Consider the following 16,742-nt stretch of genomic DNA (forward strand, 5'->3'; position numbering starts at 1 on the left):
ACTCAGCCCATACACATGTGTACCAAGTTTGGTAAAGATATCTAATTTTTTTCTTGAGTTATAGCCATTTTAGTAAAATAGGCTCCTCCCACAACATTCGTTTTCCGCCCCTTTGCGACCGTGAATCGAAATTTCTACTTTTTTTCAATAATTATTGATATTCAGATTCCAGAGAACATTTCTGCACTGGTTTGGTTCCGATCGGGCAAAAATCCAGGGACTAGTTCGCAAAAGTAGTTTTTTGACAAAATTCAAAATGGCGGAAAATCTATTATGACGGAAATGAAATCGGAGATATACGTTTTGTTCGTCAGGGACTCACCTTTCCAATGATATAAGACACTTGAGTCTACGACATACGGTTTAGGAGTTATGAGCAGTTTCGCGCAATTGATTGCTATAGCGCCACCTATAGGCCAATCTGGCTCATAATTTGATAACCTCTCCTCGATTTTTGTACTACCATCTGACAAAGTTTCAAAGCTCCAGCACTTACGGTTTGGGCTGCACGATGCGTTTTATGGCAGAATAATAATAATAATAATAATAATTAAAGCTGCTAGCAGCATTTAGCGGGGTTCAAGCCTTTAAGGCCTTTAAGCACACAAGCATCAAAAGACATTAGGTTTTATTTAGCAAGATTTTAAACACTGAAATAATAGATGGAAAACTTAAATTACAGGCAATTTACCATAGGAAACATATGGTTTTTAACAGTTATAGCGCCACCTATGGTCCGATCTCTGTAAAGCTTTGCATGCTTGTTAAGGATCTAATGTCACACATGCCCACCAATTTTCGTGAAGTTTTGAGTTGTCCCTTAGAATTTATAGGCTTTTGAGTGTATTTTGCCACGTCTCTTTTCTAAATGACCCTGTTATAGCCATCTAAATGCAAAAGTTCAACTTTCTTTTGATAATTATTGATCTAGAGAGTCCAGAGAATTGTCCTAGACTGGTTTGGTTCCAATCGGTCAAAAAAACAGGGACTAGTTTGCAAAATTAGGTTTTTAACATAATGGAGAATATTTAATGAAAGATTTGATTGACAGCAATGATTCTAGAGGCAAAGTTGTTTAGTATGAGGAGACCTATCAAATGATATCAATATTGTGGGAATATGTGAAACATGACGTGATTACAGAGCCATAAAACTCGTTAGCGCCTGCTAGTGGCCAATTTCTTTAAATTCTTATAGACCTCTAGGGCCATGAGTCAAACATGCCCATCAAGTTTTGTTCCGATCGGCCTCCGTTAACCTTGTCTAATAGGTTCTCAAATTTCATTGGCCAATAGCGGCCATGTTTTTTGAGTTACACCATATTCCTCATAGACATGCATGGTACCTTGGACCAAGACACTGCATACCAACTTTCAAGTCAATCGGACTAGCAGTCGGGTGGTTATAGCCCTTTTCATGTTTCCTTCATGTTATAGCGCCACCAAGTGTTCAATCCTCACAATTATTTTTACTGTGACCAAAGACTGAGCCCATGCACATGTGTACAAAGTTTGGTGAAGATATCTCATTTCGTTCTTGAGTTATAGCCCTTTTAGTAAAATAGGCTCTGAAACAGGCTTCAAACCAGTTGTTCCATTATGCATGCTTACACACACACACACACACACACACACACACACACACACACACACACACACACACACACACACACACACACACACACACACACACACACACACACACACATTTTTTTTAATGCTATGGTCTATGATCATTTCACATAGATCTTTGTAACTATTAATCAGATTATTAAAAGTGTATTCAGAAACATTGGACTACACACAAATTATGTTGTAGATACAGACATTATAACTATATGATGTTGCAGTAAACATAACAAAATTCCTGCAAGTCTCCTTCAAGATTCACATTTCTCAATGTGACACAATTGTCAGTAGTAATACTTAATAGATTAATTTTGATTACATGTGATGTAAATGTTTAAATAGTGATTTTTTTAAAGTCTAAATATGACTTATAGATCAATTTTTGTGTGTGTAGTACAATAAAATGAACAGCGGGGGGCAGCAAACGACCACTTATTGGCTTATTATAACCAAGACTAAGCCCATACACATGTGTACCAAGTTTGGTTAAGATATCTCATTTTGTTCTTGAGTTATAGCCATTTTAGTAAAATAGGCTCCTCCCACAACATTCGTTTAACATATTAGTTTTGTTCATCATGGACTCACCTTTCTAATGATACAAGACACTTGAGTCTACGACATACGGTTTAGGAGTTATGAGCAGTTAAATATGACTTAGAGATCAATTATTTTGTGTGTAGTACAATAAAATGAACAGCGGGGGGCAGCAAACGACCACTTATTGGCTTAATATACCATTATTTTGATATGAACTCTGTAATTTTCACCTTTTTAACTGTTATAGAGGCAAATATTGTCCGATCTGTCTGAAATTTTTCATGCTTGTTAAGAGGCATAGGATACATGTACTGACTTGTTTTTAAGTAGATCTGAACATTCATTGAATAGATATAGGCATTTGGAGACACTTGGTCAAGGCCACATCTTGAAATTACCCTGTTATAACCATTCAGATGCAAAAGTTTAACTTTTTTTTATAATTATTGCTCTAAAGAGTCCAGAGAATTGTACTGCACTGGTTTGGTTCTGATCAGGTCGAAAAATCTATTACTAGTTTGCAAAAAGAGGTTTTTAACATAATCGTTAATATTTAATGAACGATTTGATTGACAGTATTGGTTCTTGAGGCAAAGTTGTTTAGTATGAGGAGATCTATCATAATATATGCATATTATGTGGATGTTTTTAACCCCACCTGATTACAGAGATGGAAAATACCATTTACAGCCAATACAGGCAATTCATCATAGGGAATACATGGTTTTCAAAGCTTTTTAACAGTTATAGCGCCACCTATGGTCCAATCTCCATGAAACCTTGCACACTTCTTCAGCATGTTATGTCACATATGCATAACAATTTTAGTGACGTTTTGAGTTTTCCATTAAGATTTATAGGCTATTGAGTGTATTTTGCTACATCCCTCTTCTAAACGACACTGTTATAGCCATCTAAATGCAAAAGTTGGACTTTTTTTTGATAATTATTGATCTAGAGAGTCCAGAGAATTGTCCTAGACTGATTTGGTTCTGTTCGGGCAAAAATCCAGGGACTAGTTTGCAAAAGTAGGTTTTTAACATAATTGCAAATATTTAATGAACAATTGGATTGACAGCAATGGTTCCAGAGGCAAAGTTGTTCAATATGAGGAGGTCTATCAAACGATATGCATATTTTGTGGATGTGTTCAACACCACGTGATTACAGTGCCATAAAACTTGTTAGCGCCAACTAGTGGCCGATTTCTTTCAAAATTCTTATAGACCTCTAGGGCCATAAGTCAAACATACCCATCGAGTTTCGTTCTGATCGGCCTCCATTAACCTTGTCTAATAGGTGCTCAAATTTAATTGGCCTTGGCGGCCATGTTTTTTGAGATACGCCAATGTCCTCATAGACATACATGGTACCTTGGACCAAGACACTGCATACCATTTTTCAAGTCAATCGGACTAGCGGTCGGGTGGTTATAGCCATTTTCATGTTTTTTTCGTGTTATAGCGCCACCATGTGTTCAATCATCGCGGTTTTTTTAGCGTGACCAAAAACTGAGCCCATACACATGTGTACCAAGTTTGATGAAGATATCTCATTTTGTTCTTGAGTTATAGCCATTTTAGTAAAATAGGCTCCTCCCACAACATTCGTTTTCCGCCCCTTGGCAACCGTGAATAGAAATTTCAACTTTTTTTCGATAATTATTGATATTCAGACTCCAGAGAAAATTTCTGCACTGGTTTGGTTCCGATCGGGCAAAAAACCTAGGACTAGTTCGCAAAAGTAGTTTTTTGACAAAATTCAAAATGGCGGAAAATCCATCATGGCGGAAATGAAATCGGAGATATACGTTTTGTTCGTCATGGACTCACCTTTCCAATGATATAAGACACTTGAGTCTACGACATACGGTTTAGGAGTTATGAGCAGTTTCGCGCAATTGATTGCTATAGCGCCACCTATAGGCCAATCTGGTTCATAATTTGATAACCTCTCCTCGATTTGTGTACTACCATCTGACAAAGTTTCAAAGTTCCAGCCCTTACGGTTTGGGCTGCACGATGCGTTTTAGCGGAGAATAATAATAATAATAATAATAATAATAATAAAAATCAATACAATTACAATAGGGTTTCAGCACTTCGTGCTTGAACCCCTAATAATAAAAATCAGTACAATTACAATAGGGTTTCAGCACTTCGTGCTTGAACCCCTAAAAATCAGCACAAATACAATAGGGTTTCAGCACTTCGTGCTTGAACCCCTAATAAAAATCAGCACAAATACAATAGGTGTTCAGCACTTCGTGCTTGAACCCCTAAAAATCAGTACAATTACAATAGGGTTTCAGCACTTCGTGCTTGAACCCCTAATAAACAAGACAGAAGAAAAGTCAAAACGATTTCGCTGAACGAAAAGGGAAAACGATTTCGCTGGACATTACCAAATATAGTCCAGTCAAAATGAGCCATTCTGAATGTTGACAGGATTTGAAAATTACCCTTCATTCAATAGTTTTCCCATATATTTTTGCAGACAATTAGTTAAGAGAAATATCTAAGCTCAACTTAGATATTTTTGCTCATTCAACATTTTATTAATGGGCTTTTTTTTTACAGTGTATTTTAAAGAGGATTGTTTCTTATTGCAGAGAAAACTGTTGAAACACGAAATATGTTTATGAAGCCCTTTAAGTGACATGGTGAAAAACATAAACAATTGAAATAACTTTTAATATGAAGTGGGAGAAAAACTTTTAGCATTAAAACATTTGGTCCCACTCTATATTACGTTTTTTAATGTACCAACATTTAAACTAATAATGTGCACTTATTGTGTACATGCATGCTTGTGTATTGTACTTGTATTTAAAAAATAAAAATACCTGCATGTTACTTCTATAAATACACTGGACTTTCTCAAGGGGTTTTCAATCTTAAAGGAGCCCACAAGATACAATCTCGTGTGATGGACCCCCATTCTAAAATTTAAAAGGCATACATCTTTTATAAACACCTAATTTATAATCTGAAAAATTAATAGGCCTATTAATAATATTGGGGGAAAAAAAAATAAATAAAAAAAAATGTACCTATATATTTTCTTCTCACTATACTGTTAAATGTATTGTTTGGTTATTTAACTTTATTCAATCTAAAAAAAATTTATAACTTATTACAATTGTGTTACTAATATATAATATTTTAATCATTTTGTATTCAAATCTAATTTATTGATTTAATTTTTTTAAAATCATTATTATTATTATTATTATTTATTTTAATTATTATTATTTATTTTTTTACAGTTTTTCCTCTATTTTTCTACACACCCGCTGTCACTTCCTTGTGGTCCCCGGGCCCCCGTTTGAAAAGTTCTGCGTTAACCCACCCTTAAACTGAACCATACCACAAAACCCTAACATTAACCATATCCCACCAGCAGAAGTGTTTTGCAAAACAACATGAACACAATAAATGCATTGTACCAAACAATTTTTTTAAATGCAAGTATAGTTAAAGACACCTAATATAAAGGGTGACTAAATATTCCCCCCCCCCCCCCCCATCACCATGTCTCTTTAGGGGCTTTGACCGTACAGTTATGTTGAAGAGATTGAATATAAAAAAGCACCTGCTGATGACTGTTGCCATGTAAAGCCTCTTTTGCAGTGGTTCCTAACCCTGGTCCTGGAGTACCCCCAACCTGTACACATTTTGGATGTCTCTCTACAGGTCTTGAAGTCTCTTCTAACGAGCTTGAGGTATGTTTGATTAGGGAGACATACAAAATGTACAGATACAAATGTGACCAGGGATTTGAACCACTGCTCTATTGGTTTTATGCTGCCACCAAGTGGTCACAACAAAGATGTATTTAACAATTCGGTTACACTTTATTTTAAGGTGACGTATTTACATTGTACTTACTCCAGTAAGTACAGAGTAATATTAATTAACTACATGTACTTCGTATAGAGTTACAGTTAGGGTTAGTTTCTTGTAATTATGCATAATTTACTGTTATTACCATAGTAAGTACAAGTAGTAACATGGAACTACGTCACCTTAAAATAATGTGTTACCAACAATTCTAATATCAGTGAGATTGACCATATTCATTAGTTTACAAAGTCAAGCAATTAGACTATGTATTATTATGTTTTTATTATTCATTAAAAAAATAATCCTTTGAATTTAAACAGATCTAAATGTCCACAAAAAGCTGTATAACGTATGTGCCTCTTCTGTTCAGCTGTTTTTAGTATTGCTTTTTTTATGGAAAAAATACGTGCCTGGGCCTTAGTATGAACTTAAAAACAAAACAAATCATAAAATACAGTCCATGTTCACAGTTCCCTCCTCACACGGGACATCTCTGCAGAAATTAAAATAGAAAATAGTTAAGAAAAATTAAATCAAACTGTTCGCCTTTCTCACGAGCCAAGAAAACAACATCCAGGGCATTTTCAACATTAATCATCCATGACGAATGCATCGGAGACTGAAGTCTGCAGTCACGAGTGAAAACCTCAAACAGATACCTATAGCAGAACAGCTACCGTTGAGCAGATCTCAGATCAGCTTAAAACATTGAAGTACTTTCCAATACTGTTCATCGGTCATTTCACCCGTGTGTTGTTCATTCGTGGAGATACTGCCTCTGGCTTCGCACCGTCATCCGTTTCCCACTCCTCCTCCTGTTCTTCCTCATCAGTGGAGAACAGCTCATCCTCAAAGAAGGATCCGCCCAGCCCGTACTCCTGCGTGTGAACCGACACCTCATTGGACAGCAGATGTGGAGAGCCTTCGATGAAGTCTGCAAACCTGAGTGTAAGTGTGTTTTTTTTAGACAACATGAAATCAAAATGGACCTTTTTCTTTCTTAACATACTAATTTTTGCTCTTAAGCATGATTCTTTAATATTCTGAAGTCATTAATCATTACCGTTTTACACCTTTGTGTAGGGTCAAGACAATTCGGAGTGAATTATTTTAACCAGCACTTATTGGGGCATGGAACATGAGGCATGGAATATGGAAGATTTTGGCTGACGAGCTGCTACACTGCTGAGCAAATACAAGAATTTGTTCAGCCAAGTCAAAATATATTTTTAAAAAAAAGGACAGGCTGCTGTAAGAAAATTGTGGAGCCCTGTAGCTGGGGAGGAGGAGGGATAGATAGATATTTTCATAATTGCACAGGCGATTGCAGGCTAGGGTATGAGATATAAATTTACGTGGATTAGGAAGTGCTTCTGATTGGCTGATGCCAGCGCGTTGCAAGAACCAATCAGCGCTCGGTTATCTCACAAAACTACTGCGTTCCCCCAAGAAACTTTGCACTCCCTCACAAAACTTTTGTGATGGAAATATGAAGTGAGAGGATAAACTAAATTTCAGTGCTTTTATGTGCGAACACAAAGTTCCTTGGTTGAATGCAAAAGTTTGTGTGAAAACACAAAAGCATTGAAATATAATTTTTCCTCCAATCAAATTTTTTTTACCATCACCATGTTCTTATAGAGGCTCTATATAGGATAGAGGCATTTTAAGAACTTTATTTTTTTAAAACACTATGCAACTTATTATTGAGTGAGTGCATCTTTCAAATCATGTCTCTTCTTTACCCAAACACAGGTTTGATAAACCTGTAATAATGATTTATATTTTAAAGTTGTCACATGTGTCACATCTTATCCGTACACTGAGAAAAGTAGCTCCGGCTGTAAGTAGCGTGAAGTTTGTCGTCACAACAAACAAGAAAAATTCACAATGGATCATTCAATACAGCAAACCTCAGGAGAATCACCGGTTGTAAAAAAGAAAATAAAGTTATTTACTTGTCCATCTACTCTGATAAGATGTCTCAAACCACATCCATCCGTGCAGAAGAGCAGAGCCGGAGCACAACCTAACCTATGTTCTTCCACAAGATGCATGCAGATTCATTTTTTTAACCGTTAGAGGGCCAAAACATTACATAGTGTAACTTTAACACTGTGTTTCTAAAATATTCTCTCATACCTCTTAGGAGACTGGAGCCTAGAGACCGTCTTCCAGGTGTTGAATTCAGGACTGCCGCAGTATTTCCTAAGTTCCTCCAGAGCTTTCTGAGTCTCCGCCTCCGACTGTCTCTGATACTCCTCTTCAGTCAGCAGACGCCGTGGCTCGAGTTTCTTAGGCTTCAGCTTCCTTCAGAGCATTCATTCAGCAAGAAGACAATGACTACATTGCTCAAAATGTATTTGAACAACATTTATTAAAGTTATATGCTCACTGATAAAGCATGAAGGCCTTGGTAAAAGGGTACTCCAGGTTCTTTGAGCAGAATGCAGCTATCATGATGGCCAGAGCCACTTGCTGGACCTGAATTCCAGCGTACACCAGCAAAAGGCCGAATATCTGCAGCGTCCAGGACAGGATGTTGATACTCCGCTCTTCCACCAGAGGCCCATAGCGGTAACAGACTGCAAAACTGACGAACCCGATCACAATGACATAACCTAAATATATTTCAAACAAAGAACAGTCAGCACTTCATATACTTTGCAGACTAGTATAAAACATACCAACATCAAGTATTTGCAAAATAAAGTTTGTTTTTATAATATATCAATAAAAAAATATAATCATTTCTATTTATTAATATAAAAAAATTAATCGTAGCTCACTTTTCACAATCTAGTCAAATCTGCCGTCTAAAAGTCTTATTTACGGCCATTATTTCTCGCTGAATAGTGTTTCAAACAGAAATATCATACTACAAAAATTCAATGTGTTCTATGCTGACATGGTGCTCTCTTACCGATTGCCAGATGCCAGTGATCTTTAAGAATTATTTGTAGATTCCTAAACACCAGCTGGATGATGTAGAGAGAAAAGGACCAGCCGCCCATCAGCAGCACATAGAATGGGCTTTTCTACAGGCCAAGGAAGCAAACATGTTGAAAGGTAATAAGATAACGGATAGTTCTGGGATATAAGGGTCACTTTCTCACCCTCAACCCTTCCAAACTGTTATGAATTTCCTTCTTGCTGAACACAAAAGAAGATATTTTGAAGAATGCTGGTAACCAAACAGTGGATGGGCCCCATTGACTTCCATAGTACTTTCATACTATGGAAGTCAATGGGTCCCAATTGTTTGGTTACCAGCATTCTTCAAAATATCTTCTTTTGTGTTCAGCAGAAGAAAGAAATTCATTCAGGTTTTGAACAACTTGACGGCGAGTAAATTATGACAATTTTAATTTTTGGGTGAACTATCCCTTTAATAAGATTCCATAGTTAATTGCTACACAAAGCCAACAAAGGTGTTCAGAAGTAGAGAAAGGGACATTTAGTACATGTTAAAGAATGTGAAGAATCCTACCTTGGGTAAAAAACGGCCGATGATGAAGATGAGGATGATGAGGGAGGCGATCATGCCGGTGCTCATGCCAGCAGAGTAGTAGAACAGTTGACTCCTACAAGACGGATGAAACGGGTTATAAACACAATATGTCTTAGTAACAACCTCCATGCAGGAAAAGGAGGACTGGTTAAAGATAATACAATATATAAATGTCAATTACCTGCTTAGTATGTCTGCAAAAAAGAACAGCAACACTCCAGCCAGAAAAACCAAAAACAGGTAGATGTCAAAATCTACAGGAGGAAAAACAATATCAATCTGCAAATCAATAACACACTGCCAAATATATGAGCATGAAGATTTCATTTAAGCAATATAAGCTGAAGGACCAACAGGAATACATTTTTGGAAAACTTTTGCCTTTCTAATATATTAACGCAAGTCCTTTTCAACTCACGTCGGCTAGGTTGAACTGTATAGAGTGCATAGGCATCTGAAGGGTCCACTCTGAAACAGGTCTTGTTGCTAAAGAGACTGACGCTCACGGTGGTCTCATTGGTCTGTTCGTGAACAAAATACTGCACAAGCTTCCAGATGCTGAAATGCTCGAGCTCCTGCAGGTCCTGCTCATCATTAACCACTGTCACTTTCAGCTTCGTAGTGCTCCACACTCTCACCTGTCAATCAAATAACAAGCACTCTCAATTTGGATGCAAACATTACTGATCACATTGACAAGAGTCATAGTTAAAAGTCTTCTACCTGTATTCTAGTCCATGTTTCCCTCCATCCAGGTATGATGGAGTTATAGTAGCAAAAATGTTGTGCAGCTTGTGTTTTGATTTCTGGTCCATCTTTAATTTCTATGATGGGACGGGTGGCACCTGCACGAAAATGACCGAGTAATAACTTTAGTGAATCATTCTCCATGTGTGTGTGTGTATAAATCACAGTTTACATATAAATATAATTTATATCATATATATACACATTTTAAAATGCGAAATTTTGAAATAACAGGTTTTATTCATAAAGAATAAAGTAGGTTTTCCTCAGCCATCTATTGTGAGGTGAGGGTTTAACTCAAACATCTGGTTGCGGCAAAAAATATTTTAAAAAAAATACAACAAACTACATTTTTATAACATAACGTTACATTTAACGTTTACCTTTGTATGCAAAGCTGTAACTAATTAAGTTACATCAACACACACACACACACATACATACATATATATATATATATATATATATATATATACATATATATATATATATATATATATATATATATATATATATATATATATATATATATATATATATATATATACATAGTACCATGCCTAGTAACGTTACGCTAACAACAACAATAGCTTTCTTATTTGTCCTACATAATTTAGAAACACTATGTATGAAGATATAATATCTTAAACCTTGTCTTAGTATTGCTTACCTGACGTTTGAGAAAAATGAAATGAAAACAGCACTGTAGTCAAGATAACTTTCAATCTGACAGTTTTGAACCTAAAGTCATTTTCGGATTTCATTAATCCCGCCATGATGTCTTCTCGCGTTTCTTCGATGGTCGGAGTGACGTTACCTACGAGACTTGAGAGCTGAACAGCGTCATCTGCTGCACTGGAGCGGCAACGCGTATCTGTCGCACATCACACATGACTGTTAAATGTTTCTCAATAGTCAAAAACGATCCAATTAAATACTGAAATACCATACGAGTGTTTGTTTTTTTTGTTGTTGTTTTTTTTGCAGTTTAAAGCGACGTATATTGCACAGTTATTAATTGTAGGCTAAAAAAATACTTTCCAACATAATATTTCTTACATTTAAAATTGCAGTCCACAACTTTTTTTTTTTTTTTTTTGTGGTTAAAAATGATCCAAAATCAATTTTTGAAGTGTATAACCAGCCATTGCTCAAAACTATCTCCTTACCTTAGCCGATTCACAACGGTGAGCTTGTAATACTATGTTATAATTTAAGTGGTACTGGTGGATTTCCGCTGGAAATTCAAGCATGTCTTTGCGTCATTACGTCATGACTGTATACATAAAAAGGGAGTCCGGTAGCCTATGTCATGTGAGGATGCTGCAGGTGGCAGATCATTTATAGCCTTTTCTCACAGCAATAATTTGCACGGTTTGATGTGGTATGAGCTATGCGATGGCACAATTTATTGTTATGCTTTTTTCTCAGTTGGTCAGAACAAAATGGCAGACATGTTACTTACTAGTTCAGATTACATTTTCCAGTGAAAACTATTATTTTGGTCGTACTTCCCAGACGTAGCCTAGTATCTGTAATACAGTACAGTATCCACACCAGTGCAGTGACAGCCTACACATATTACTCCTCAAAACATTAGATTAATCCGCGCTGAGGAGCCGTGACGAGACACAACCATAGACCATAAAAAAATTTGGACGACGCAAGTTCATTGACTTCCGCTGACAAGAGTTGAAGCTTTCGGAGGCCCGCACACGATGCTGACATCTTGCGCAGATTTGGGACAGAGTCTGCGCAGTAGTGATCTCGGGACCGGAGTTGTGCAGTAGAGAGCAGGAAGTAGAGGTGTGATTATCAAAAGCCCGCCTACACTCTCACAGATGCAGAACAATTCATTATGTCGTTGTGAAATAAACAGTTATGGAAATGTAGAAATTAAAGCTAAAGCTCCAATCTCCTCACAAAAATCCAGAAAAAAGTCTGTTAGTGCCTCAGTGACAACTTCACTCAGAGAAGCCGTCAATCTCAGCTGTCAATCATGACGTCACACCCCCCGTTTTTATAGCATCAAATAACTAACTAAAACCAAACTTATTTAAAAAACGAACACTTGAAATGAAATCATTGTGATAAAAACTGCCTAAAATGACAGAAACCATCTTTAGGAAACAATTATTTGAAGTGTAATTTGATTGTTTAGTTTGTCTTGCGTCCACTGTAATAAATGGAGGGGCGGGGTTTATGAGCTATACTGGGACCAGCCACCGGGGGGCGATCGAGGAGCGTAAGCTTCAGTTTCTGACAGGAGTGCTGCAGGCTTGGACACAACCACAACCCACCTAATACGGTAATAACTCAGCAACTAACTGCAATTCCAGGTTTCAAACAAAGATGGTGACAAAGAGGCAACACTTACAAACTGCAGCTTTAAATAAATAAATTGACAAAACAGTGCCACTAAGGATTTTTATTCACTCAGCTTCACCAACCCTAAACAAGTCATAGCAAAACTAAACCGTTTCTTTGTCTGGTGCCAGATTGTCTTTTCCTGTTGTCTGTTACTCATAATCCCATCCTTTCTTTAAAGCTCTTGAACTTATTACAGTTTGAAAACACATACTCTTACTTCCCTCTCTAATAACATTCAATATCCTCTCTATGTCAAGCAAATCCTCTTTTTTTGTCCATGAAATGGACAAAAACAAATATGTAATTGCAGAGCTCATTAAACTCCCTTTACAGAGCATGACTATGCATATATGTTCCTTTTAAAGAGTCTAAATCACTTTCATATGTTAAAATGACAGTTAGTTGCAGATAAAATATTTGAAATGATTTTGATTTAATTAAATTAAAACACTTGCAACTTCCAAGCATATATGCATAAAATATTAAACAGATTCAGTAAAAAATGTTAGTTGCCTATAATATTTCATTACTTTGATACAGAAATTATTTAACAAATTCTTTCAATCATAGCAAAATATACACAAATAGAACTGTGTATAAAAAGATGTGTTCCTTACATGTAGATCTCAATTGCAATGTGTACATCACTTTATCACAAATCCGAAGAGGAGATATTTACAAAAATGTACATTATGCGAGGTTGAGCTGCACGCCCAGTTCAGATGTAGGGTCCATTTTTTAAATCAGCAACTGGTGTGCAGCATTAACTGCTCCATATGAGAGGATTTTGGGTCCTGACAGTGAAGTACAAATGCTGGTCACAGATTCTCTCAACCCCAGGCTCCTCCCGGGTGGAAATCTGGAACAATTGAGGCAGCAGCAGAAAGAGGGGTGGAGTATCCCACAGTGAAGTTCTGCAGACCTAACATCAGACATTTCCAACTGTAGCGAAGAGCCTTTCCTACGTTCTGTAAGACAAACAAAATGTTGGAAAAAGAACACGCATAGTGAATTTGTAACTTAGTCAACCAACATTATTTTAATATGTGTGTCTATTAACAATAAATTACATAAAATCAATACCTACATAAAAAATACCCTACATTTATATAAAAAGATCTGGTCCCTTTTTATTAATTTTCTTCAGAATAGTTTTTTATTTTGCAATTTTAATTTGTGTAATTACATTTTTTATTGTCTGTAATTGTAAGTTTAGTTATTGGATAAATAATTTACTTAAAGCCACAGTATATAATTTTTCGCTTATTAAAAAAAAAAAGGCATAACTTGATGACGCCTTGATTATGTAGAGCTTTTATTATGCCGCAGGCAACCGCTTCCGCTTTTTTATGGTGTGACATTTAATAATTCTTGAAAACATTTGATGCAAGTGTTATATTATGCAACAAACCATAATCCTTTAAACAATTGGATTTAAATGCAATCCAATTCCTTTGAAAATAACTATTTTCATTCACATATCCAGGAGATTTAGCCTGTGCCAGCAGCAATATTATAGAATTAAGACTTTGAGTGGTTTAAATACCGGAATTCCAAGTAGACAATTTAGCTGGATTAAACACTAGGCTTTATCATTTTAAACTGTAAACATGTAGCTTAGTGTCTTTAGATTAGTGACTGTCTCTCTGTGTGACAACAGGCCAGAAACAGGATGCACTGCTTTATCCTGAGGGAGGAAATATTTGCTGCATGACAATGGGTCACCGCATGTGATCTGAATGACCCTTTCCTCCCAAAATAACAAATGTCTGACTTTGTACTAGCCCTAGTCCTCTAGAAAAGGCCTCCATATGGGCAAAAACAGATGCTGTATTGAATGAATGCAATGTAAGCTAATGTTGTTAAAGCTGCTGTCCGTAACTTTTTTTGTGTTCAATATTTACAAAAAGTATATAATGAGAATGTACAACATGAATCAATTTTCCAAACTGTGTTTTTGTCTTACCCTGAATCATTATGGTACACTTATAATAAGTGTTTATATTGGGACTGTTTCAGACCAGACTGGTAGGAACCGCTGCGGAGGAGCACAGTCCCTGCGTGACTCGCCATAGACATAAACAGAGAGAAGTAGTTTTTTATGGACTTCAAAAACAGAGCAACTATTACTATTATAATGCTTGGAAGAGCCAGGACTTTTTAATATAACTCAGATTTTATTCATCTGAAAGAAGAATGTCATATACACTTAGGATGACTTGAGGGTGAGTAAATCATGGGCTAATATTCATTTTTGGGTGAACTATCCCTTTAAAAAAGTAAAATATATCTTGGTTGCGGCCAGTGAAAATGCCAGGACAAGTATGAACCTGAAATACTGGCCCAACCAGACCAGCAACAGAAAATCCTTATTGTTGAGCGAGCCCTGTATTTCACTTTATGTTGTTGGGAAGGTTGGCCACTAGCACCAAACTTGTACAAGCTACTTTGGTGAAGGTGCTTTGGAAATAAAACAAAACAGGGATGATATAGATTTTAAGTGGATTACAGATGGCGTGTTTACTAAAGATACTCCATTTACTCAGTCTCAGAAGTTTTAATTGGCTAAGTCTGATAAGGAAACAGTCTAAGATGCCAGACAGGTCACCCGTTGATCTTTGACCTAGTCTAACACAGGGTCAGCAAATTCTCTAGATAAGTCATGTGCTTGTTTAAATAATGCATTTATTTATGGGGTCATCATATTCAAAGCATTAACAGAAGTGGGAATTTTATCTGTGCAGGATTTCATAATCAAAATTCCCTATATGGAAAAGAAGCATTTTTCCATTACTGAATAACACATGACAACTTTCACTCCTCTCCCTCATGAGTCATGACCAAGGCACTGGTCATTTGGAAACTCAAAAGTTTGTTAGACTTTAAATCAGGATAACACAAGAACAAAACCAGTTTGAACTATTTCATCCAAGTTCCCTCAAATTTTTACAAAATAAATTAATAATAATTCAAAATTTACATCAACAACTGCTAATAAAATGGGTCAGAATTGAATAGGTATTTGAACCACAAGAATACACAATAATTTACCAGTACTATTGGAATACTTTCTTTCTTCTGTTTTCTTCATTATACATTCCTTCCTTCTGCTGAACACAAAAGAAGATATTTTGAATAATGTCAGTAACCAAACAGCTAATTGGCCACATTGACTTCCATAGTATTTTTTCATACTATGGAAGTCAATGGGCCCTTTCAACTGTTTGGGTTAACCATATTCTTCAAAATATCTTCTTTTGTGAACAAATTAACTCATTTTCACAAAATTTTCATTTTTGGGTGATCTGTCCATTTAAAAAAATAAATGTGTATGATTTTTATATTTAGGGGCAGGGACAAGCTATATTACTACCCAAACAATAATATTTTTGATCGACATTAACACTTTTATTAAGTAGCCTAACACTTCATCAAAGAGCCTTGAAACACGATGCATCCCACTGATGAGGAGTGATTTTTTTTTTCCAAAAAAAAAACAAAAAGGTAACGACCTTAAACTTTTGAAATGTAGTGTGCATTAAAAACGCACTTTTTATGTTTCCAAGTGAAATAATCATCCTACCTTTTTGTATTTTTTATACTTGTCTTTCTTTTTAGCTTTCTTTTCCTCCTTTAGTTTGTGTTGGCTGTCATCTTCCACTAAGGGCTCGTATGGAGATCTCTCCGGCAGTAAAGTGAAGTGCAGATCTCTGGGCCTCTTCTCTGCCGGCTGATCGAGGCTCTGCTCCGGGGCGCCGCTGTCGACCTGCCGCCTGTATCTGCCGCTAACGTCCTCAAAGAGGCCAAGCCGCGGCACACAGAGAGACTTGGGCTTCATGGTATTCACAGGAGCGTGTTGTTAGTGCTCTCTGATAACGCTCGAGTAGGCTACATACGCACATCCTCTTGGAGCAGCTCTGCAGTGTTTGGCTGGACTCCAGCTCTGATTGGAGTCCAACATCATCGAGTTCACACCAGGGGGGCGCTTGAAAGACTTGGAGTACAAACTATGGTTGACAGTCTGGGGTCAATTAAGTATATTCGAATCAAATTGAATTTCCATTCAGTTGAATTCACTAATTCCATTGTGTGTGGAATGGA

The 16,742-nt window shown here is 36.5% G+C and overlaps 2 protein-coding genes across 2 annotated transcripts; both read right to left on the minus strand.

Moving 5' to 3' along the window:
- Positions 1-6,301: 6,301 nt before the first annotated feature.
- Positions 6,302-11,074, minus strand: nemp1 (nuclear envelope integral membrane protein 1). The gene is made up of 9 exons (XM_079802299.1): positions 10,942-11,074; positions 10,248-10,369; positions 9,943-10,162; positions 9,706-9,778; positions 9,504-9,597; positions 8,937-9,051; positions 8,409-8,634; positions 8,156-8,323; positions 6,302-6,955 (listed from the first exon to the last, which is right to left on the minus strand). Exons 1-9 carry the CDS (start codon positions 11,045-11,047, stop codon positions 6,751-6,753), a joined length of 1,329 nt encoding a protein of 442 aa, XP_079658425.1. The 5' UTR covers positions 11,048-11,074; the 3' UTR covers positions 6,302-6,750.
- A 1,611-nt stretch (positions 11,075-12,685) lies between these two features.
- LOC307117166 (required for drug-induced death protein 1) lies at positions 12,686-16,586 on the minus strand. Its single transcript, XM_079801908.1, has 2 exons — positions 16,225-16,586; positions 12,686-13,609 (listed from the first exon to the last, which is right to left on the minus strand). The coding sequence occupies exons 1-2, from the start codon at positions 16,477-16,479 to the stop codon at positions 13,472-13,474; spliced, it is 393 nt and encodes a 130-aa protein (XP_079658034.1). The 5' UTR covers positions 16,480-16,586; the 3' UTR covers positions 12,686-13,471.
- Positions 16,587-16,742: the final 156 nt, after the last annotated feature.

Source organism: Gobio gobio (genome assembly GCF_949357685.1).
Source record: "Gobio gobio genome assembly, chromosome: 21".
Taxonomy (NCBI): domain Eukaryota; kingdom Metazoa; phylum Chordata; class Actinopteri; order Cypriniformes; family Gobionidae; genus Gobio; species Gobio gobio.

What these genes read in the sequence shown, in the direction of transcription:
- nemp1 (XM_079802299.1), bottom strand. Translation starts at nt 11,047, where the DNA reads ATGGCGGGATTAATGAAATCCGAAAATGACTTTAGGTTCAAAACTGTC. An exon ending in AAACATGGACTAGAATACAG is followed by an intron (nt 10,163 to 10,247) that starts GTAGAAGACTTT and finishes TTTGATTGACAG; the next exon opens with GTGAGAGTGTGGAGCACTAC. An exon ending in TACAGTTCAACCTAGCCGAC is followed by an intron (nt 9,779 to 9,942) that starts GTGAGTTGAAAA and finishes TTCCTCCTGTAG; the next exon opens with ATTTTGACATCTACCTGTTT.
- LOC307117166 (XM_079801908.1), bottom strand. Translation starts at nt 16,479, where the DNA reads ATGAAGCCCAAGTCTCTCTGTGTGCCGCGGCTTGGCCTCTTTGAGGAC. An exon ending in AGTATAAAAAATACAAAAAG is followed by an intron (nt 13,610 to 16,224) that starts GTAGGATGATTA and finishes TTTGTCTTACAG; the next exon opens with AACGTAGGAAAGGCTCTTCG.